The sequence below is a fragment of the Pelodiscus sinensis genome, chromosome 1 (assembly GCF_052426305.1).
Source record: "Pelodiscus sinensis isolate ZL-2025 chromosome 1, ASM5242630v1, whole genome shotgun sequence".
Taxonomy (NCBI): domain Eukaryota; kingdom Metazoa; phylum Chordata; order Testudines; family Trionychidae; genus Pelodiscus; species Pelodiscus sinensis.
The window spans coordinates 317994993-318020048 of NC_143052.1; the positions used below are offsets into that span (position 1 = coordinate 317994993).

General features: G+C 42.5%; 1 protein-coding gene across 2 annotated transcripts in view; it reads left to right on the plus strand.

Moving 5' to 3' along the window:
• The window catches only part of DYNC2H1 (dynein cytoplasmic 2 heavy chain 1), a 328959-nt gene that overhangs the window by 111659 nt on the left and 192244 nt on the right, over positions 1-25056 (plus strand). For both annotated transcript variants that reach the window (XM_089775660.1, XM_089775659.1), the window contains exons 50-55: positions 3091-3199; positions 8698-8811; positions 10131-10273; positions 17390-17471; positions 19068-19222; positions 23935-24072. In XM_089775660.1, the coding sequence (XP_089631786.1) occupies positions 3091-3199; positions 8698-8811; positions 10131-10273; positions 17390-17471; positions 19068-19222; positions 23935-24072 (741 nt within the window). The remainder of the gene's footprint in view (positions 1-3090; positions 3200-8697; positions 8812-10130; positions 10274-17389; positions 17472-19067; positions 19223-23934; positions 24073-25056) is intronic.

Consider the following 25056-nt stretch of genomic DNA (forward strand, 5'->3'; position numbering starts at 1 on the left):
AGAGCTTTCACCCCGAGGAGCCCGCAGAGCCACCCCAATACTCCCTATCGGGATCTCATGCCCCATTCCTCCCTCATGTCCTTCCACTTACCCCCCCCAGCCCCCCTTCCTGAAGTAAAAAATAAAGGACACGTGTGTTCAAAAATAGAAATTCTCTTTATGTAACAAAACTGGGGGGGGGGGGGGAGATTAACCTCTGGGGAGACTGGGAAAAGAAGGTGGGAGGGGGAAGAGAGAGGATGGGAGAAGAGAGGGGGAAACCTGGGAGGAGGGAGCTGGAAGGGGGAAGCCAGGGGAAGAAGGAGGAGGGGGAAGTATAAAACTATGGCATGCCATATCTTGAATACTGTGTACAGATGTTGTCTCCTCACCTCAAAAAAGATATTTTGGCCTTGGAAAGGGTTCAGAAAAGGGCAACTAAAATGATTAGGGGTTTGGAACAGGTCCCATATGAAGGGAGGCTAAAGAGACTGGGACTTTTTAGCTTAGAAAAGAGGTGACTGAGGAGGGATATGATAGAGGTATATAAAATCATGAGTGGTGCGGAGAGAGTGAATAAAGAACAGTTCTTCATTAGTTCCCATAATATAAGGACTAGAGGACACCAAATGAAATTAATGGGTAGCAGGCTTAAAACTAATAAAAGAAAGTTCTTCTTCACACAACTCCTAGTCAACCTGTGGAACTCCTTGCCACCAGAGGCTGTGAAGGCTAGAACTATAACAGAGTTTAAAGAGAAGTTAGATAAATTCATGGAGGTTGGGTCCATGGAGTGCTATTAGCCAGGGGGTAGGAATGGTGTCTCTGGCCTCTGTTTATGGAAGGCTGGAGATGGATGGCATGAGGAGTACCGGTAGTTCGAATTAGAAAGCCTAATTCGAACTACCTACTCCGTGCCGCGTGTAGCCACGGGCACAGAGTCCGAACTACCGGGGCTTTAAAAATGGCGGCGCCCGGCATATTTAAATCCCGGGCTTCATTTGCAACTTTGGTTGCCTACATTAACCGCCCTAGTTCGAACTAGGGTGGTAGTGTAGACATACCCTATGTTATTGTCTTCGGTCCATCCCCTCCGGGGTACCTGGTGCTAGCCACTGTTGGCAGACAGGCTACTGGGCTAGATGGACCTTTGGTCTGACCCAGTACGTCCATTCTTATGTTCTAAGCTCAGGGTCAGGGGTCTCACTGGACCAACTTGATTTTCATGCAAACCTGCTCCTGGGTTTGCATGTGGCCTTTGGTGGCCAAGCTGGCAGCTATCCTGTCCTAGACGGCCATATTCCTATGCCTAGTGCAGAGATCGTGGACGTTGGAGGCATCCCCCGAAACCTCGATGAGGTCCACGATCTCTGCACTCGACCAAGCAGGCGCCAACCTCTTGCAGTCCCAGGCAGGCTCCTGGGAGCCGCCAGCCTGGTCCTGGGAAGAGGCGAAGGGCTGGGAGGCAGCGGGTGGCTGGCTCATGCTGTGCCAGGTGCAGGGTCTGCTGGCTGGGCGCTGGCAGTCTTGCAACTGGCACAAGCACTGTAGCCAGACCGTAGCCCTTTAAAGGTTCCGGGGCTGGGAGGGGGGCAGAGTTTCCCTGGTTTGGCCCAGAGTGGCCACCAACTAGTTCGAATTAAGTTGCTACACAGCCCTTAATTCAAACTACTTAATTCAAACTAGGCGTTAGTCCTCGTAGAATGAGGTTTATCTAGTTTGAATTAAGCGCTCCACTAGTTCTATTTAAATTCGAACTAGCGGTTTGTATGTGTAGCCCCTATTAAAGTTAATTCGAACTAATGGCTGTTAGTTCGAATTAACTTTGTAGTGTAGACATACCCCTGGTTTCCAATAGCTCCTCTGCAACTGGAAGTTTCCTGGCTGGGGTCTGGACTCTCTGGCTGCCACCTGGCTCTGCTGATGCCGAAGATTCTCGGTCTGGGGCCGGGCTCTCCAGATGCTGCCTGTCCTAGCAAGGGCTCCCTAGCCCCTACGTTGCTCCCACCTCCAGGGCTGGATTACAGATGTTGCTGGAGCAGAGAGTCCCAGATTTGGGAGGTTCAACCTGTATCAATGACTCACTGTATTAAGCTCTGTAAAGACACAGATAAAGTTTCCCTCTCAGGTCCATATCTTCCATGTGTGTACGCTTGCACTTACATGAAGCCTCACTTACATGAACCCTTATTTCAAGAGTGATAAGGGATCTTTCGGAAAAGGGTTTATTTTTCGAAAGATCAGCGTCTAGACTGGCGCTTTTCTCCAACAAAGCTCCGTGCCGAAAAAAAGTGGCAGCCATCTTTATGTTAATGAAGCGCGGGAGATTTAAATCCCCGCTTCATTAGCAATTGCGATACGTCTAATTTACATCCCTTTTCTGAAAAAGGGATGTAGTCTAGATGTAGCCTGATTTCTTTAGGGTGCTTTCCAGGTGCGGGGGTCTGCTACTACAGAATAATTTGTAAGATCAGAACCTAATGTCAAGATTTATATTTTTTTCTGGGGAAGCACATCCCCATTTCTGAAAATATATATTTAAAATTTTGTTCCATCTCTTTGATTTTCATTAGAATATGGGTTTGTAGCTTCATTTGAGGATATCCTGTTTTAGTATGGCTTATGTGGGGTCAGGACAATATACTTTGTCAAGTATATTGTCAATATACTTTGTCTAGTGATTTAAAAAGATATACCCTTTAAATTAAAACAAAGAAACAAAACTTAGAGGGTCAAAATTCCTGAAATGGTCTCCAGAACTGCACAAGAAAATTCTACAATACAGTGCCTACAATAAAGGGAGCTCCAACTGCATACTTTTATGGGTACAATTTGAGGCCATATTTGGAAAATTTGGTCCTAAATGTCATGCAAGTATCAAAGTATTTACCTTAATAATTTTCTAATTAGAAATCAGTTCTTCCATGTAGACTGTTTAATAAGGTGACCAAAATAATCTGTTCATCTTTTAAGAATATATAAATGAAATAATGCAGAACCTGTGGGGAGAATAAATAAATATAAATGAAATTTGATGATTTATAAAAAGTCTATTATAAAAGAATGTACAAATTCTTTTTTATTCGATTTAAATCACTTCCATACTATTAGGTGATGCAGCTTGCTGGTATCGAAGCAAAGCAGGTTGTATTGTTGCTGGAAGACTATCAGTTTGTCCACTCCACATTCCTTGAGATGATCAACAGTCTGTTGTCATCAGGTGAGATGAACTTATGGTTCCCCAGGAACTTACCTTAATTCAGTGCACTGGGTGGGCACAGAATAGGGGAGAATTGAGGTTGCATGGGCAATAATATAACTGCCATTTCCTGATTTTGAAACATAACTTTCTTTTAAAGAAGTTTTTGTAAGTAGAAGTGTCCTATACTATATTTTCTGTTGCAATGTTTCTCTGCTAATTCATCATAAATGTTTCTTGTGGAATTCAGAAACAATTCATTGTTGCTGGGGGTTCCAGGACTAAGTCTGACCTTTGAATACAAACCACCAGAATTTCTGCCACTAATGGGAAAATGTTAAATTTCTTCTTTGAGGAGTGTCTCGGTGAGCACTCCACTGTATGTGTCTTTTTAGCAGCTGTATCCCCCTTGGTTCCAGTGCACTGTTTGCGCGATAGCGAACATGCCGACACACGAGCACTGTCAACCTCAGTTCCTTCTCAAATAACCTCAGTTCCTTCTCAACTGCTCCCAGTTTGGTCGGAACATAGCAGCGCTCCATGATTCTGCGTACTGGCTGTCTTAGCAAGGATGATCATAGACAGCCCTGTAGTATCTGCCAAACAATGTCTTCAGCTTCTCAGTCACATGTCCGCAGCCACGTATGTGGTTCCACATGCCAGGCTCCGCATGAGGTTTCTACAAGTCTGGCTTCCATTTACACAAACGACTAAGTCCTACTAAGGAGGTCAGAGAATCTCTGATATGGTAGTTATAGGCAATCAATCTTTGTTCAGGAGTGTCCTTCCAGTAAATGGGCGGCTCCTTCCATACACATAACTACAGACCATTGGAGGGCTGGGGTGCCCAATGGTCACATGCACAAGGAATGTGGACTCCTCCAGAGTTAAGCCTGCAGATCAACATTCTGGAACACCGTGCAGTAAGAAGAGCATGCAAATACTTTGTTCCCCTAATCTGGGGCAAGTCTATGAGGATACTGCATGTTTTATATAAATCACCAAGGTGGAGCCCTGTCAGGTGACAGAACTGTAGCAGTGGTGCATCAACCACCAGGTCACCATATTAGCGGTATACCTCCTAGGCAAGCAAAATGTCACCGCAGACCATCTAAGCTGCATATTTCATCACAAGTAGAAATGGGAGATACACTCCCAAGCCCTGCATACTGTATTACTCAAGTGAGGGTTTGCAGAAATAGACTTATTTACCACATCACACAATGCCAAATGCCCCAAATATTGTCCCAGGGCAGGGCTGGGCAAGGGCTCCATAGAAGACACCATGATGATCAGCTGGTCCTGCAACCTTCTGTATGCTTTTCCACCTCTTCCCCTTGTTGGCAAATTCATACAAAAGAGAAAACAGGACAGGGACAGGGTCATCATTATAGCTCTTGGCCCAAACAGACCTGATTCCCCTGACTGTTGCAACTGTCAGTAGCTCCTCTGATTCCTCTTCCACCATGGCTGGATATTCTCAGGACCAGGGCCAAGTACTTCATTCCGACATACGCAAGCTCCACCTCAAGGCATAGTTCCTCCAGGGATGAGTTGCAAAACCAGATCTGTCTAGAGGAAGTTCTTAATTTAATCCTGAACTGTTGCAAACAGAGTACAAGAAGGGCTTACCTACAAAAATGGTGCTGCGTGGGCAAACCACAGAACACTGCAACCTCATTCAGCACACCCAATGATCATTATTGACTATCTACTCTCATTGAAGAAACAGAGCCTTTCCGATTCATCAATAAAGGTCCACTTAGCTGCTATTTCAAGTGAGCATAATGGTGTAGATGGCCACACTGTATTAACATATCCAACCACTAAGAAATTTTTAAAAGGTCTCAATAATATCTTTACCCTGATGACCATGACCCACCCTCTGTTTGAGCCAATGGCAACATGCTCCCTAACCCATCTTTCCAGAAAAATTTTTTTTTACTAACAATCACAATAGCAAGGAGGGTCAGCCAACTGGCAGCACTCGTGGCGGGTCTGCCATTCATGATCTTCTACAAAGACAAAGTACAGGCAGTCCCCGGGTTACGTACAAGATAGGGACTGTAGGTTTGTTCTTAAGTTGAATTTGTATGTAAGTCGGAACTGGTACATATTGTAGGGGAAACTCTAGCCAAACATTTCTCCAGAGCTCAGTTTTATTCTCCCTCACCTCACTTCCCTCAGTCCTTTATTCTCAAGCTGAGGTGTCTGCTGAGAAAAGCTGCTCCGTATCTCCCTGGTCTGCTGGGGGGGGGGGGGGCGCTAGCTTCGCGTCTCCCTGGTCTGCTGGGGGGAAGCAGCTAGTGCGGGGTTGCCTCAACCCCTTTGTAAGTAGGGATCCGATGTAAGTTGGATCCATGTAACCCGGGGACTGCCTGTAGTGTTAAGGCCACATCCAAAATTTCTCCCCAAAAATAGTTTTACCCTTCCACCTTAACAAACCTATATATTTGTTTTTCACCAGAAGCTTCATCTGGATTCCAGCGTGGTATGATACCACTCCTTGGATGTTCACCGGGCAATTGCTTTCTATGTAGATAGAACAAAACAGTTCAGGTGTTCTCCCAGACCATTCGTTTCCATAGCAGATCGCTCCAAATGCCATGCAATCTCAAAACAGAGACTTTCAAAATAGATAACTAATTGTATTAAGGATTGATATATCATCAATAAGGTGCTATTACTAGCCCAGTTGCGGGCACACTCTACCAGAGCAATGACCATCTCTGTGGCTTTCCAACATAAAGTATCTATCAGGATCTTTTTCAGAGCAGCAATATGGGCCTCTGCACACACATTTACAAAAAGTTATACTATAGACACTTATGCTTCACAGTGTACCACATTCAGGGTGGTGGTCCTCAACATCATCTAGCGGTCAAGTCCAAAGCCCTGCCTTCCACAGGCTTAGGGTACTGTTCCATTGTCACCTACAGAGGGAGTACCCACAGGGATACTCCTCGAAGAAGAAAAGGGATGTTACTCACCTTGTGCAGTAACTGGTGTTCTTTGAGATGGGTGTCCTTGTAGGTGCTCCACAAGCCTCCTTCCTCCCCTCTACTTCAGAGCTGTAACATCTCTCCACAGTAGAGAAGGAACTGATGGATGGTTGATGGGGTGTGTACATCGGCATGTTCACTGCGAAGCGATCACTGCTGCACATGCACCCGCCCCCCCACCCCGGGATACTTCTGCTAAAAAGTTCCGATTTCAAGCACAGAAGTGCCAAGACATCTCTACAGTGGTGCACCCACAGGCACACCCATCTCAAAGAACACCAGTTATTGCACAAGATCAGTAACCTCGCTTTTCTGTTTCTTCCAACCACTTTGTTTTATTCATTTTCATGTAACAGCAACTTTATTTTAACATCTAGCTTTGCTCTTGTCAGATGAGGAATCACTGAAGCATTTAAGGTCTAATCTCTCAAGTACCTCTCAAGTAGGCTTTCTCTGCTATTTACCACAGGAGCAAAGAAGCCCTGCAAGCATCAAGACAAGTCCAAAAGATACTATACACAGCTTTTCTGAAGTCTTTCTGCTGCCTTTCTTTCACAGACCACCATCCCTTACTCTATCAGAGCATTAGGCTGTCATTCAGCAACACATGGTGGGCCTTTTATCCCTGTTCAGAGCCATTATTTCATTGTAGAAATGCTCAACCAAGGGTGTGATATTTCCCAAGGATAGAGGATTTCTTCATAACATAGGAGAAACTCTTTCAAACCTCACAGAATTGAGGTTCCAAAAAGAGAAAAGCATACATACCCTTTATAAGGAAGTAATTTGAATAATTAATATGTGACATTAAAACAGAGTTTAACCCCTTTTTCCTTTCCTTTCCCACTCTGAGGGGAGTGTTTGTTGAGACTTTTTTCCTATGCAGAAGCTGTCTCACCATTCAGCATATCTGGGCATACACAGAAACCTGTTACTTCTCACTTCCCTCTGTGTCAGCAGTTTATACAGACAATTGTTCCCTGTCTCCATGGCAACTAGAGGAAGCTCAAATCTTTGTGGATTTAGGAGCATCCCACAAGAAGAATTCTTTAGAATTCTCTGCTTCCAAATGTCATATCTGGCAGACTTCAGGTCTTTCTCTGTAGAAGAGCTTTCAGATGGAACTGGAGTTGCATTTTTCAAAGCCTTCTTCTCCTCCCCTGGGCCAAATGTCCTCTGTTCCTACAGCTTTCTGTCAAATCAATAACTACAACATAGAAGGTACCCACAAAGTTGCTAATATTTTACAGACTTAACATGCAGAATCACATTGCCTGTTAATAATGCTTTATTGGGTCCTGCCAGAATCTTTTGGCAGATACCAGCTAGCCTCATGCTGATAACAGAAAGAACTGACAGATGCTGTAAGTTCCCCTTTCTAATCTAATCTTCACTTTGAACTCTACAGACTGCAGTTAGTGTAAGAGCCACAATGGTCACCCTGAGGACAAATTTGTGGCATCAGAATTCAGACATATTGATGGAAGTTGAGCAGACTATTAAGGACTGCCTTTCAAGGGATGAAATCGGGTTTTTTGGATAAGATGGGGCACTGCATTCCCTCAACTCCCTGAAGGAAGCAGTATAAGGTGCTGCATCAACCATGGCAAAGATTCTATGAGCCTATATGGCCTGAAAGTTTCTGAGGAAAAGACATATCTCTTGTGCCTCCTGTAAACAACAACCATTAGTTTCTAACGGTGCAACTACACTACACCATAGCTCGAAATAAGATGCAAAATTTGAGCTATGAAAATTGCATATCTTATTTTGATCTTATTTTGAAAGAGCTTATTTACTAATTTGGTGCTGTCTATACAGTGCCAAATTTCAAAATAGCCTACTATTCTGAAACGTCCCTTATGTCTCGTAGAGTGAGCTTTACAGGAACATTGGAATAGTGAGCCTACTATATTTTGAAATAATGGGCTTGCTGTAAAGATGCGGGATAGCTATTTGGAAGTAGAGGAGCTGCTAACAGAAAGAGAATTATTAGGAAAGAAAGATCTTATTTTGTACCATGCTGGGCAGTAGCTCTGTAAGTTTCTTCAGGTGACAGGGTTTCCATTTGGAGCCTGTATGCCACAAGAACACCAAAATTTCTCATCTGCTTTGGTTCATAGATCATATGTATTAACTCAAATGTTTTTGTTTCTGAAGTGAAGTGTTTTCTGTATCTGAGTTGGAGGGAAACAGGATTTGTACTTCGCTATTTTCTAGTTCATTCTGGATTCAGTTTTGTCTTGTGATGTATAGTGCATATCCTGTAGTGACTTTTCTAGGATAGTGTTGGAGGAGGCACCAAATCATGTCTCAGTGATGTAAATGAGACTGGGTGCATTATCCAAAATTAGTTACTGATTTGTTGATTTGCAAAGGAAGGTCATATAAGTATGCTGATAGGTATATAGATTATGCATTTCCCAAATTTACCAAACAATTTTCGGAGGTATTTTATCAATTTTATTTTGATCATTTTATGCATTTTAAAGCTGATTGAAAGTGTCCCTGATATAGGTGAAGTTCCTGGACTATATACTATTGAGGAAATGGAACCATTACTTTCTCCTCTGAAGGATCAAGCAGCACAAGATGGATTTACAGGACCAGTCTTCAACTATTTTACATACAGTAAGTGAACTGGTTTTCATAATTTTTAATGAACTAGTTATAAAAGGCTATCTCAGTGAGTAAAATAACAAAATATTCTAATTCAAGGGGCTTTAATTTTCAGTAAACTTTGGATCATTAAGTTATTTTAGAAAACAGTATGGAACACTCAATACTTAGGTTTAATTAAAGGAACACAACATAAAAATTACAGTGTGTCTGAAATTGTGTATGCACTGATAAGAAAGAAAATGTCTCATTTTTTCAGTTTGTTTACTTTGCACATTTGATAGCACATTCCAGTTTTTCCCTTTTATAATCCGTTAACTCCTATCTTGCCCATTTATGCACGTGAAGAACATTCTACACGAGTGTGTAGTTGTAATGAAGTTAATGTTTGCAAGATAGGGGCTTTAGTTATTAGTTTGTCTGGGTCATTCACATAGAAACAAGGACATACAATAAATAAAAAAAATAGAAAATATGTTTGAAAAAACACAGAAATTGACAGGCAAATTCCAGGGCACTAAAAGTACTTCTGACTTGTTTAAAAATTGGCTACATTTTAAGATATGGTATCCCTTATGTATTTTAAAGTCATTTAAATATGTAGAAACACAGGCTACATCTAGACTACATCCCTTTGTTGGCAGAGGGATGTAAATGAAGCACTTTGAAAGTGCAAGTGAATCCGGGATTTAAATATCTCGCACTTCATTTGCATAATCACATAATGGCAGTCTTTTGAAAAAGTGCTATTTCAAAATTGAAACTGCAGTCTAGACCTCATTTTTCGAGATTTACAGGATCTTTCGAAAAAGCGCCCCGTTTTTGAAAGAACTGCGTCTAGACTGTGGTTTCAATTTCAAAATAGCGCTTTTTCTAAAGAGCATCATTTTGTGATTATGCAAATGAAGTGCGGGATATTTAAATCCTGGCTTCATTTGCACTTTCAAAGTGCTTCATTTACATCCCTCTGTTGACAGAGGGATGTAGTCTAGACACACCCACAGTCATACACACACTCTGTGCCATACGCTGTGTCACTCCAAGGGTACAGCTAAACTACATCCCTTTTTCGATAAAGGGATGTAAATTAGACATGTCAAAATTGTAAATGAAGCTGGGATTTGAATTTTCTGTGCTTCATTTACATAATGGCGGCCGCGGCTTTTTTCGAATTCCTGCTTTTTAGTTTGTGATTGTTGTTGGAAATAGACCTGTGAAACAATGCATGAAGGACAATCAAAAACTATATTGTATTCAATCTACACTAATTTTATCACTGAGTACATAGAATTTAATTGGCTTAATATATTAATATATTGTATTTCCTTTAGGAATCCAACAGAACCTGCACATTGTCTTGATCATGGATTCTGCCAATGTAAATTTCACAATAAATTGTGAGAGTAATCCTGCACTACATAAAAAATGTCAGGTGTTGTGGATGGAAAGCTGGTCAGAAAGCAGTATGAAAAAAGTAAGTACAGGAGACAAAGAAAATTTAAAAGTGATTATTTTGGCATTTATTTTCTAAATGTAATTATACTATTTTCCCTCCTGTTCTATTATTTTCTGCTTCTTTATCAAACCAAATTGTCATGCTGATGTAATTTTCTATTACCATATGCCAGGTTATTTTTTATAAAGCCAAGGAAAGCTAGCAATCACATTTTCAATCCAATTCACTTACCTTGCTTTATGTTTGAATAAGAATTTTTATGTAGCGAATCAGTAATTCAGAGGTGCAACATTTGGGAAATGCCATCTGTTCATGTTAAATCACTCAATTCCAAATTACTCAGAACTAAAAAGGAGCAGCAAAGTTGCTTTTAATTAAAGTGTTTAAGTAATCTCTGTGACATATCTTGTTTTCTTAGTTAATATTTATACAGTGCTTTCAAAATAGAAAGTGCTTTAGAAAAGTTAAATATGATCATTTTATAATTCACCAACAGTTACATGAAAGTATCTTGCTATGGACTGATCATGCTTCCTTTGATTAAACTCAGAATTTAAGTCTTGATATCAGTGGGATTATGCACAGGCTTAAGTGCTTTGCTGATTGAAGCAAGGGAACAGAGCACCTTACAGGTTCAAACTATCCCTGTTGCAGAATGTACTGGTATTATACTGAGTAGGGTTGTGAATGGCTAACTGATTAACTGTTAGGCCTCACCCTTAATGTGTGGGGCTTACTGGTTCTCATTAACTGGTAGGGGCTGGACTAGGTCCTCACCTAGGGAGCTGCTCCAATCCCACCGGTCACCCAGCTGGCAGGGACTGCTCCAACTGGCCGGCTGAAGCTGCCTCTGTCGATGGAAGGATGGTCCTGGGTGGGGCACCACAGGCAAGGGCTGCTCTGATCAGCTGACTGGAGTAGTCTCTGTCTGTGGTAGACCCAGCACGAATGCCCCACCTCAGGCAGGGGCTGCTCCAACCAGACAGCCAGAGTAGCCCTTTTCCGTGGCAATGGGGCCAATGAAGCCCAGCTACGATGTGGGGAGGGGCTGAAGTGGCCATTCCTACTACTCTACTTTTAATTGGTTAAAAATAATATTTAACTGGTTAACCAATTAAATGGGATTTTACAGCACTAATTTTTAAGAAAGATGCATAGTGCTGTATATTTATTTTCTAAATGTAATTATACTATTTTCCCTTCTGTTCTATTATTTCCTGCTTCTTTATCAAACCAAATTGTCATGCTGATGTATGAGCTGCCAGAGAATGACAATTTCGTTTTGTGACAGCTTCTGTGTTTCAAAATGTGTTTTAGTTTCCCATTGAAACCAAACCAAACCTTTTGAATGTTTTTGTGAAACAGATGTTTTCAAATTAAAGAACCCTCAAGTTTTTTATTTGGGTCTGTTTCTCTTTCTTTTCTTCCTTGATCAGAAATTATCAGGGTCTTAGATCGCAAAAAATTTCCAGATAAAAAAATTGTCACAACCCATATATCTCTACAAAATGCTTGGCTTTGATGAAATGATGATGTTTTTTGATGACATTTTAAGTAAGTTTGAAAAATATTTTTAGGATATGTTTGTGACTGCAAGAGGATTTGCTTGGGTGTGGACTGAATAAGGACCCAGGGTTTTGTCCTGTAGTCATATTTCCATACATAAAGTGTACATTGTGATGCGTTGAGTCACAGATATCCCCTTGAGATAGACCTCTTATTAGGCTGATTATACCACTAAACTTCAGGGGGTAGCCGAGTTAGTCTATACAGGATAAACTTAAAAAACAACAAATGGTCTGGTAGCACTTTATAGACTAACAAGACATGTAGATCGTATCATGAGCTTTCGTGGGCATAGCCCACTTCTTCAGATGACCAGAGTTTTTACCACTAAGCATCACTATCCACTCCCTGGAGCACCTCACCACCCTGTCCTTCTGATCTAGAAGCTCTGGTCTCTCCCAGCAAAGGCACAGAGTTAGGGTTTCAGACCCCATCAGAGAAATGCAGACACTGAGAACAGCTCAGCTTTGGAAAGGTTTAGTCACAGGGACTTGATATAGAACTCAGGTGCACAACCCCACTTGGAATAAAACCTGATATAAATCCATCTAACTATGCATAAAGTTTATACAGCATGAGTTCATAAGGTATTTATCCCCTTTTTCAATGAAAGAGAGATATGTGCAGGTGTTTCCCCCAGACAACAGTTATTTATACTGGATTTGATAATAAAAGTGATTTTATTAAGTATAAACAGTAGGATTTAAGTGTTTGCAAGTGATAAGTTATTAAGCAAAATAAAACAAAATTTCTCATCCTAGTTCTTATTTTAGGTATAGTTCTTCTCTGGCCAGGGCTGATTTTTTTTCTTACCTGTGTCCAGCAGTTTCTCTCCACTCTTGTCCTTAGAGTTCTTTTGTGTCTAGGTATTTTCATGTATCCTCCCTGGGTGGGGAATGGTCTGTGAAACCAGCTGAAGACCATAATTGCTTCCCATTCCTTATGTAAAATTTTCCCTAGATGGGAAGTCTTCATTCAGTTTCCCTTACCCCAATAGAAAAGTGCAAAATTCAAGATGGATTGCAGTACCAGGTGGCCTGGTCATATGTCTTTGTAAGACCAACCATAGTTCAGGCTTACAAGAAAAACTAGACTATTTAGAGACCATTGTCTTGAGTACCAGGTCATTACTTTCCTTGAGTATCATTAATAGCTTTCACTAGTCTCCCTAGAAGATTAATGAACAGGTTTATACTACATAATGATACATGCACACAAATAGAATATACACATTCAGGGGTTTACAAATTTCTCCGATGTCACATGGTCCAATTTCCATAAGTCATATTTGAACTATGCATACTCATATTCAAACCCACATTTCCATAAAATATGGGGTGATAGTGTCAACCATTGTAAAATTCATAAGATCAGTTATCATGCCCACCGTCCATAACCATGTAGAAGACTTGAAAACCTTATAGTAGATCAAAGTTAGGAAAATTTGCATTACATAAGGGAAGGTCGTTCACAAGGTCCTTCCTTAGACAATGCATTAGGACCTCTGAATTCATACTGAATGTTATAATACAACTCTATTCATTGTTATTTCCTTTATATCTATATATTTTAAAGGCCCTCAGGAATATTGAAACAAAAGACAGGTCTATGCAGCACTTTAAAGACTAACAAGATGGTTTATTAGGTGATGAGCTTTTGTGGGCCAGACCCACTTCCTCAGATCAATATGTGGAAGAAATTTGGCACGACCATATATACCGAAGTGATACAATCAAAAATAAGTGAACACACATAAAATTGATGAATCAGATTTAAGAACAGAGGAGGGGTGAAGGGGGAAGGTTAGTGTCTGTGAGGTAATGACATTAGGGGTGATAATTGGGGAAGCTATCTTTGTAATTATCTTCCCCAATTAATTTGTAATTATCTTCCCTTCACTACAGCACTATTTTGAATTAACTTAATTTGAAATAGTTAATTCAAATTAAGCTAAATCGAAATAAAGCATATATACACAAAAACTATTTTGAAATAGTGTTTTGCTATTTTGAAATAGCGTGTCCACACTGAGTGGACCCTGAACTGAAATTAAGGGTGGCCGGAACCAGTGCCGGCAGGGCAGCAGGTTAGGACTTGAGTGTGTGGAGCTGCTGCCTGAGGCTAACTGAGCTCCGTGCTTAAAGGGACCCTACCACCACCCCAGACAGACAGTTCTCAGGGTTCCCTGCTTCCGTGTCTACCTCGATGAGGGACAGCAAAGCAGTCCTATCTTGGAGTGCCAACACTCGGGACACCACAGCACTCGGCCTCATGGAGCCAGAGCTGCCCATGAGCACGCCGGTGCATCTCGTAGGGTCGGTGCCATCAGCCCGGCTGCACTTACTGCAGGCTGCCATCGGAGGGGGGGGGCATCGGAGGGCTGTCAGGATCCAGAAGGCCCTGAGGGAGAGCATCCACCACGACGAGCCCTCAGAGCCTCCCTGGTCCTCCCCACCAGGGGCTCATGCCCCATTCCTCCCTAATGTCCTTCCACTTACCCCTCCCTAGCCCCCCTTCCTGATGTCAAATAAAAGACACGTATATTCAAAAATAGAAACTGGGTTTATTGAACAAAACTGGGGCGGGGGATGAGCCTCTGGGGAGACTGGGAAAAGGAGGTGGGAGAGGGGAAGAGAGAGAGTGGGAGAGGGGAGGGGGAAACCTGGGAGGAGAGAGCTGGAAGAGGGAACCTGAATGCATGCACTAATGAGAACACCAACTCGGCCTCCAAGTCGATGAAATAATTGGAAGCTGACCATGGCAATGCCAAAGATGTGGGTGCAGGAGACCATTGTTCCGGTGCGTGTCTGGCCATGGATTCAGGCTTCCTGCAGTGCCAAGGTGGAGAAGGTGGTATTGCTTGGGCCTCTGATGATGGTGCTGAAGAAGCTGATGCCAGGGCTCTCTGTACCAAGGCCAGGAGAGATGCTGGTGCTAATGTTGGAGTCAGTGCCTGTGCCTGCATCTATGCAGGTGCTGAAGGGACTTGGAACCCACATTGGTGACCTGAAGATGCAAGATGTGTCATCTCAGGAGGACCTATCCCTTTACATAAATATCAGAGAGCTGCAGGTAGTCAGCCTTGCATGTCAGGTGTAAACTGACGAGGTTTGTGGAGAAAACTGATGAGGTCCTTCATACCAGTAAGAAATCAAGAACTACATTAAGAACATTGGGCATGTACATGCCCCCATCTTCTCTTGGACTGAGCCGTCGATCTCATCTTCTATGACGCATTTGGTGAGCAACTAAACCAATACTTGATTGGCAGAGCCAATTACAGATGTCACATAAAAAGCTGGCAGCTGCTGCATGTTCTTTTTGGATCCTCTGCTTTTCCTGCCGTGCCTGGATACGCTGACTCTCAAAGCAATTAAGAGCCTGTACAATGGTTTGTCACCAGGACAATCTGTCCTGAACTAGAGTTTCCAGATCATTGGGGGATATGCCACATGACTTCATATTGGCCTTTAAGATGTCTTTATAGCATGTATATTGACCCCGCTAGAGCGCTTTCCACGAGCAAGCTAGCCATAGAAGACCATCTTTGGTATCCGTGTATCATCCAGCCTCATAACAAAACCAATCCAGCAAAACTGTTTGTTCATAAACATTGTTTTCATGCCCATGACACCATACAGCTTAAGAACCTCCGTATTAGGAATTTTGTCCCACCAGTTCACATGGGCAATCTTCCTCAGACAACATATGGAACTGATCGAGCTTCAAAACATGGTGGTGATATACACGCCCCCATACAAATGCAAGCGCTACGCTCCATACCAGAAACACAGACCCTTCTCTTACTTGGCGCTTCAGTATAGGGCCACCGACCAGCACTGTCCGAGACAGCCTCTGCAAAAATGATACCCACAGAACAAGACGCCCAAACAGCGGAATAATTGGCAGCAAGTTTGATGCATTGGTCGAGGGTCTGCAAGCCATTCCACTGTCCGGTCATGAATGCGAAGAGGCTCAGTTATTCCATCAACGCCTAAAACCATTCCAAAGATGGTGGGTCACCATCATCACCAATTGATGGGTTCTCGAATTGATAACATCAGCTTACTTGATCCCCTTCAATTTCTTTCCCCACCTTCCAAGTCCCTCTTCAGGGACCCCTCTCATGAGTCTTTGCTGAGACAAGAGGCCCTGTGTCTTCTTAGTAGTGGAGCAGTGGAAAGAGTATCCAAAGAGTACAAAGGGAAGGGATTTTATTCTGATTATTTTCTCGCCCAGAAAAAGTCAGGTGGATAGAGACCGATCCTAGATCTCCGTCGACTCAACCGACATGTTCACAAACAGAGATTCCAAATGGTGACCTTAGCATCCATTATCCCAGCTCCCGACAGTGGAGATTGGTTTGCGTCCCTCAACGTGCAGGGCATATACTTTCATGTCACAATTCATCCAGTGCACAGGCACTTTCTGAGATTCGTAGTCGGAACTGAACACTTGCAATACCGATTTTTGCCCTTCAACCTGTCTTTGGCACCTAGAGTGTTTTCAAGTCTCACCAGGTCAGGGAGGATGCAGCTCTCAGTAGGGCACTTCTCTGTTCCATGGAAAGTTAGGACTCCGATCCTGTCTCTTTAGGTTCTGCTTTGGAGTCACTTACATGGAATGGACATGAGCAATAGCTCAAAGAATAAAAAAATGGTTACTTACCTCTTGTAACTGTTGTTCTTCGAGATGTGTTGCTCATGTCCATTCCAAATCCCACCCGCCTCCCCTTAATTGGAGTATTCTGATAAGAAAGAACTGAGGGAGTAAAGATCCAGCAGGAGTATATATGCACCAATATAGCGGTGGCAGTCCAGGGGGCTCCCCTGCTGGCCCAATGAGTACCTCAGAGGGAAAAATCTTCCGATGACTTGTGCATGAGGTATGTGTACACCTATGTAGAATGGACATAAGCAACATCTCTTGAGGAACAATGGTTACGAGAAGTAAGTAACCATTTTTTCTACTTAAGAGAATAGGAAATCATCAGTTCTCATTAGGGATGTAAGAGAATAGTCAAGTACTTGCTCCCCCCCCCCCCCACCCTGGTATGAGAGGCAGCAAAGTAAGAGGGAACAGGAGCTGGTGCTGGGGGAAGCCAGATTAAAAAAGCCAGGCAGCTCTTACTACATTTAAAATGCAGAGGCGCAGTGGTCCCGGCTCCATTTCGGCTCGTGCCAGTCTGGGACCTACCCCTGCTGCAGCTCAGCAGTTTAAATGTAGCAGGAGCTGGTCTGCCTGCGCACCCGGCTTCTGCTACATTTAAACTGTGGAGCTATAGTGGGAGTAGCTCCTGGATCCGTACGAGCTGGGACAGAGCACTTTTCTTTATCAACTAATAATGTAGTCGATACAAATTGTATAAATTACATGACTAGTCATTTACCCATCTCTTAACATCCTTAGTTCTAACAACTGAGATTCATATTTGTTGTGTTATTATTAGTAGTAGTTGTAGTATTATTTAGTAAAGGGATCTTGAACAAAGCTGCTGTTTTTAAATCCTTTTTACATTTATAATTGAAGTTGCCATTTAATTAATAGTTCATTTGTATTTTATTTTAGATACCTGAAATGTTATTTGGTGATTCGGATGAACAAAAAAGGACTGGTAGAATACATAAAGAACAAAAGAAAACATATTCAGGTAATATGTTGGAGAATTTGATTAAAGTTTTGTTTTGATATAATTTTATTATTGTTACTTTATCTGTGTATTTAGTTAGTTACTTTCGTTAACTATTTTGCTCAGTGCTGTGAGAGACACAAATAATGGTCTAGACTGTGCAAACAGATTTGTCCAGGCAGATTCATGTGCCTAAGAAGGGTATATGAGGTATTTGAGCTATGAAGAAGGCAGGAAAAGGACAAGATCTGGGAAGTATAAGAACTAATAGTTTGTATATTGAGATTGCACTGTTTGTTGAGCTAGTGGAACAGCCAGGATTGTAGACCAGAAAGGTGATTGGGATTAGCTTTGCCATAATGAAATGAGGTGAGTGAGATGTAAATTTCTAAATCACCATTGTACAAATAAGAATGGAAGTCATGTACAGCAGATGAAATGAGGAGTAAGAGAAAAGAATCTGGCAGCAAAGAGTTGAGAGAGAAGTGAATTGAGAGGAAAAAGAAGAACAGGGTTTCTAAGAACTGGAAAGAGTAATTATAACTATTTGTAATTGTTAAAAAATAATACAGTGTGTTTTCAGAACAGGAAATTGTTAAGTGATTAGATCAGACTGTGAGCTAAAACTGCACATTTGTCTGTTAAAAATTGTAGCAAGAATAATCTAAATCACAAAATCAGCAATCATTCTGGTTTAGAAAAAATGATTTTTTAAATAAAAGATTATACGCAGGAATATTAGTGAGAAGTACAAAACCAAATGTTAAATGGATCCTGCTAGATTTCGTTTGTTGCCTCACTTTTTAATATAAAAATATTCAAATCTTTGAAGTGATACTCAGATAATAGGATTAAAGGACGCATAATTCCAGGCAACTTTGTTTGTTTGATTTGATGCTGCTTCCAGACATTACTTTGCATATAAATATTTTAGTTTTTTTCATGTTTGTAGTGTTATGTAGCTTATTTCATGTCTTCTTGCGTTCATTTTAAAAAATTCCATTTAATAATCTGAAGAAATTATAATGTTTAAAAAAATACTGATTGTATATAGGGACATAACAGTGTAGCTGATTAATCGATAAGCAAAAGCATATAGGCTAATGCTATAGACCAGTATTTCTGAAAGTGTATCACGGAAACACTTTCAGAAACACTTTAACTAGCTGCCCCAGTTTGTTTATGTACCGGTGCCGTGGCCACAGAGCCTCGCAGCGCCCACTGGCTCTGTTTTGTCCTTTGCAGCCAAGGGGACCCGTGGGAAGTGGCATGGGCTGGGCCACCACTTCCCGTGGCTCCCCTTGGCTGCAAAGGACGAAATGGAGCTAATGGAAGCCATGAGGCTCCGTGGCTGCGGCGCCGGTACGTAAACAAACTGGTGCAGCTAGTTAAAGTGTTTCTGAAAGTGTTTCTGTGGTATACTTTCAGAAACACGGCTATAGATTACATGCATTTTCCTCTCCCCCCTTGCCAGTACATTTTTTAGCACGCTGGCCAGCAGCCTAGCTCAGTCCTGGGTTGTGATGCATCTGGGAGCTAACACTACCATGGTTCTGCATTTAAAGTATATAGTAGGCATGACAAAGATGTTTTCTAAATAATGTATTTTCTGTGTAGGTGATTCTGATTTTTTGAAGTCTTTTTTGGTAATCCATGAATCCTGTAAAGCATATGGAGCAACTCCAAATAGATATATGACTTTCCTACGTGTATATAGTGCTATCAATAGCAAGAAAAGAACAGAGCTGTTAAAAAGGCAAAGCCATTTGCAGGTATAACTTTTTCTACATATGAGTTGTCAAAATATATCCATATTTTTAATTGATTGTTATACTTGATAGTGTGACAGTAGCTCTACCTCTCTATTATCATATATTGTGCATGTGTGACTGGCAGCATGTGCTGTGGCTCAGTTGGCTAGCCTATGATACCATTCCCTTTGTGCATGCTCTCATACAACATCTCTGGTTTGAGGTGAGGGCACAAGTAGTTCTAGTACAGTGATCCCCACTCTTCTCTCCCAGATAACGTCAGAGGTAGGGAGTTTCCCTCATTACACTCCTATTTTTCGCAACTGCTGCAAAGAAAACGTTCCTTCCAAAAGGGAAAACATATGTGCCAGCACTTCCAATGTATAGAGTTAGTTTCTAGATAGAATAGTTTTGTGTGTATGAGTGAGAGAGGGTGTGGAAGCAGAAGCCCTATTCTGACAGATATATACTGCATATGGGCACTGTGACTGCAGCAGGGAGAGCTATAGTTAAAGTAATCAGCAACAATAATTACTCCTTTTTATTTTAGTTCAGCGTTTAATTTTAAGTGAGTGTGTATGTGTGTATTTACACAAAACAATAAAATATTATCTACATGGATGACAATTGATATTTTTTTCCTGTTGACATTATCTGAATGCACTGTACCATAATCAAAAGCTCATGATCTGTAACTGTTTAACAGTGGCTTTGGTTTTTCAAATCTGTCAGTTTCTGACTACCTGGATATTTGACAGTTCATGCATGTTTCGTATAGGGAATGCAACTTGTTTATTTTGCACAGCTTTCCTGATCATGAGTGTTGGGATTATTATTAATATTTTATGAGAAACCATCAAATGGTTATATAACCATAAATTTCTTGATTAAATCCAAGGGCCATATGATATTTTTGCAGTTGCTCTAAATGTATCCCAATAGCCTAACAATAAGCAATAATATTTATAAGCATGGCTTACAAATAAGCCAGACCTAGGAATGATCATCTCACTTTGGTGTGCTCCAGCATGATCAGGTGGGATCTGACAAAGATCTCTAGATTCATGACCTTCTTTATAATCTTCACCTAATTTGCCGCCATTAGCAAAAATCTAATTTGAAGCAATTTCTCTTTGCTGCTTGCCTTCTTCCAAAGCCTTGTCTTATCTTCTCCTTTGCCCCCATCCTTGCTTGTAGAGCCTAACTGAGGGAAGATTTGGGTTTGTACTTTCTGAGATAATTTCCCTTTGTCTTATTACTGCATCTCTTTTGTTAGTTACTTTTGAACCCTCCAACCTTCCATTGCTAAAAGTAACACTATTTCCAGGGACTTCATTTATTTTCTGATTGGTGCTTTTACTCTACTGGCCACTAACTGTAAATTGAAAATGTTATTAACTAAATTTAGGCCAACTATTCATTTATTCTTTCATTTATTCTCATCCTACGATGAGGTTTCTTATTTAAGTTACAGGCTGCTTGCAAGTGAATTTTTCTGATTATACCTTCAGTCCATTACCTTCCTTTGAGTCTGATTCTGTTCCCATGGAGGTTATTGGAAATTTTACTGTTGGCTTCTATGGGAGCAGAATCAGATCCAATTTATGTAATTAATGTGCAATAAAATTAAAAAACCCTCCGAGCCAGGTCTGCCAGCAGTTGCTGCCTCTGACCCAGTGGCCGCACAATGAGCCGGGCAGCCAGAGTCAGCCAGTAGTCCCCCGCCCAGTTCCCCAGCTCCCAGTAGCCAGCCAGAGGCCGGAGACAGCGGGCACCTTCCTGGACTAGTGCGGAGATCATGGACCTCATTGAGGTTTGGGGGGAGGCCTCCAATGTCAATGATCACCGCACTAGATGGAGGAACGCCACTGTGTACGGCTGCATAGCTGCCATCATGGCCACCAAAGGCCACATGCGCACCTGAGAGCAGGTGCGCATGAAAATTAAAGAGCTGTGGCAGGCATATGCCAGGGCCACTCAGGGCAGCTCCTCAACATGGGCAGACACCTGCCCCTATTTTGACACCCTGGACTGCATCATGGGGGTGGGACGGTCCATGCCACCCCGGGGGGCAGCAAGCCGGGAGCGGAGGGCCCTGACCAGGGCGTGGAAGTGGAGCCGCAGGAGCCGCCACAGAGTGTGCCACGCCAACAGGACCCCATAGCTGTCCCAGCAGCCGAGTCACCAGGGTCATCAAGGGAGGCCATACCAGGTGAGTGCCATCACTGTCCCTTTCCTGGGGGAGGAGGGGACAGGCGGGCGGGGAGGGAAACCAGAGACCGTGTGCGTAGGCCTTGCTTACCATGGATCACACAGCAACCTGTGCATGTGCAAGCACATGCCGTGCCATCCCTGGGCAGGTGGCTCCAGCTGAGTGACACACAGGGGCCGTGGCCTGATAGCCACATGCGTGGGTGAAGAGACCTGACATGCTCCTGACTCTGGGGTGGGACACAGCAGTATGCCCTCCCTTCACAAGCTCCCTCTACACAGAGGCAGGGGACATCTCCCTGCCACGTCGGCCGCACTATACACAAAACGGGGCATGGGTGCGGTCTCGGGTCAGCTCCCACTCCCAGGGATAGCCAGACATTCTGACCAGGGCCTCTGTGCAAGCACAGTGGCTCTGACGGTGCAATACACGGTCATCCTCACCTCGCAGAGGGGGGCTAGGCTTCACCCACTATGTCCCCAGGGAGAACTGACCACTTCTCCTCTTTCTCCACAGCCACATCAGCTGCACGTGCAGGGCGCACCACCCCGCCTGGGACATCCTCCCACACCCGAGAGCTCAGGAGGTCCACCGCAACACTGCAGGGGTACCGAGACCAGCAGCTGGGGGCCCTGTGAGCCCTGCACCGCACCATGGAGCAGAAGGTGCAGGACGACCAGGAGTTCCGGCAGGAGCTGCTTGCCCAGGGTCGTGCCATCTGTGCCCATCTGCAGACCCTGGTGTAGAGCGTGCTGCCTCATGCCGCTCCAGCACCTGCTGCCGCCTCAGCTCCTGCTTCTCCTCCCATTCCTTCTCCCCTTCCAACCTCTCCCTCCTCAACCTCCACACCCTCCTCCCCATCCACCCAGGGATGCCGAGGCCCCCGCACCCTCCGTGCTGAGAGACATTTGGCCCGGCGAGACCCCCATCCTGATCTTCCCCTCCCCCTTCTTCCCCTTGCTTCCCCCTTCCAGCTCCCTCCTCCCAGTTTTACCCCTCCCCTCTCCCACCCTCTCTTCTCCCCTCTCCTGCCACCTTTCCCAAGTCTCCCCAGAGTTTCATCCCCCACCCCCAGTTTTGTTAAATAAAGAGAGTTTATATTTTTGAAAATACGTGTCTTTTATTTGACATCAGAAAGGGGGGCTAGAGAGGGGTAAGTGGAAGGCAGGCAAACAAGCAGGGGCACCTGAGAACTGGCTGCCCGGGGAGGGGAGGGGGTGTCCCTTTAAGCACAGGCCTCAGATGCCTCAGACAACAGCCACACAAAGACACTCCTTACCTGATGCCCTAACCCTGACCTGGTTCCGGCCGGCCTTAACTCCAAATCAGTGTCCACTCAGTGTGGACGTGGTATTTCGAAATAGCAAAATTCTATTTCGAAATGCATTTTGTGTATAGACGCGTTATTTCAAAATAACTTTTTTTGAATTAACTATTTTGAAATAAGATATTTTGAAATAAAGCTATAGTGTAGACATACCCTATCATATTGTCCCCCGAGAAAGTGGAATGGTAGAACAACCTTCTGATCCACTTCTGTAATTTCTTTCTTTATATTTCCGTAAACCAGTAGTCCAAACTTTTTTGTCATACCGTCTCACCCATAATAGAATCTGTCCATTCTCCCCCAGGGCTGGAGCCAGGAATGGAGCTCCCAATGGATCTGAGGGATGGGAATTTAGGACAGGAGTGGAGCTGAAACTGGGGCAGGACTAGGTGTGGAGCTCCCTCCATTCTTCCCACCCAGGCCCTGGATTGCCCCCCAAGTGTTCCCTAACAGTGTGTGCCTCATGGTTTAGAGGCCACTGCTATAGTTCATCCCTATCTTTTTTATCTGTACCACTTATTGTCCTTATCCAGGTCTTAGTAATCTATTATTGCCTGGAATACTGCAATTTCCTATTTTGCCTGATTCTTTCACCCCTCTAGTCTACCATCTCCCATTGTTGAAATCCTCAGCCTCTTGTGCAGCTTTGCTTATGTTACCATAATCTTGAGATTTAGGTATAACTTCTCATGTTCTGCATTAAATTCAAATTCCTTTTCTTCACATGACAGCTGTTACCCACGTATATATTCTGTTTCCCTTTTCTCTCCACTCTCTTGATCAGGTCCTGCTCTACGTATTCTGTTTCTCCTAGGGCACATCTACACTGCCGGGCAATAGTCGAATTAAGCTACGCAACTTCAGCTATGCCAATTGTGTAGCTAAAGTCAAAATAGCAAAAGTTTAATACCTTTGAAATGTACATTATAGGTTTTCACTATAATGAAAATAAACTGTTGAGGCTCCTAATGCTAATCTACCTTGAAAAATTAAGGGATATTAGCGGTGCTGATCAAATACCAAATATATGGTTTTCATCAGCAGTACTCCCACTATAATAATTTTTCCAGCACCATTGTCAAAATAGGTCACTTTTTGGTTATGTCAAGGCTGTCTGTACCAAACATACTCTTTGGTTAAAAGATCTTCATTTACTAATTGTTGCTAACCATATATATATACATATATTTGTAGGCAGGAGTGTCTAAGCTGAATGAAGCTAAAGCCCTAGTAGATGAACTTAACAGAAAAGCTGGAGAACAAAGCATATTACTCAAAACTAAGCAAGATGAAGCTGATGCTGCACTGCAAGAAATTACAGTGTCTATGCAGGTAATATTGATACAAAATAATCTAAAAAAAATCCCTTCTCCCTTTTTTTCTCCTACGTGAAATGGTCTGCACAGATTCCCATGCTTGGAGTTGCATATTGAGGACTGAAAAACCTGTAAATATTTGAAAGTTAGATGTTACATGCATCTTTGAAGCCTGAACAGATTAACATTGAAACAAAACATTATAAGGGAATTTAATTAATGTGTAGGTCGACCAAGCAGGGGAGGGGAGGAGAAAAGTCTTATTTCCATAGCAGATTGGTACATACTATTGCAGTTCAAAGTGAAAGGTCCTCCAGATCTTTCTGAATCTAATTGTTCTACTTTATAGAGTTGGTCAAAAAAAAATGAATTAAAAAAAAATCAGATCTTGTACTTTATCTATGGATTTTAAGTGCTAAGTTCTGTAAATAGCGTCTGTGGCATTTTTTGCATCAAGCCGAAAGTAGGTTTTCCTGAGATTCTAATTTTAAGTAGACAAATTTATTTTTTATGTCAGTTTTTGAACTGCTAGCCCTTGGTTCAGAGGTGGTAGGGTTTTTTTTTTTTTTTTTTTTTTTGAGAAGCCATTTTATTTAGTGACATTTCTGTAGTTAAATGCAGGTTTTCCAATTTGAGTGAAAAGTGGATATTGGTATTTGATATAAATGTGATTTTGAATATCTTAAACAGAAGATAAGCCATCATGGGGGCAATCCTACTCTGATTGGCATCAGAGAGTTTTGTGTTTGTTTTCAATGAGAGCAGGTCATGTGCTAATAACATTTCCATCTGTAAGTGAGGTTTAAGAGAACAGATTTCCTATGTACTGTATACCTGGTGGCTGCATCCTTAAAAAAACAAACAAGCAAACAATACCCTTGGCTTGCAGTGCCATACAGCTGCATATATTATGTTTATGCTATCAAATCTGTGAAACATGAACATTTGAGGGAATCTTTAGCAAGTCTTCTGAGGCTTTTATGTAATCTGTATTTATATG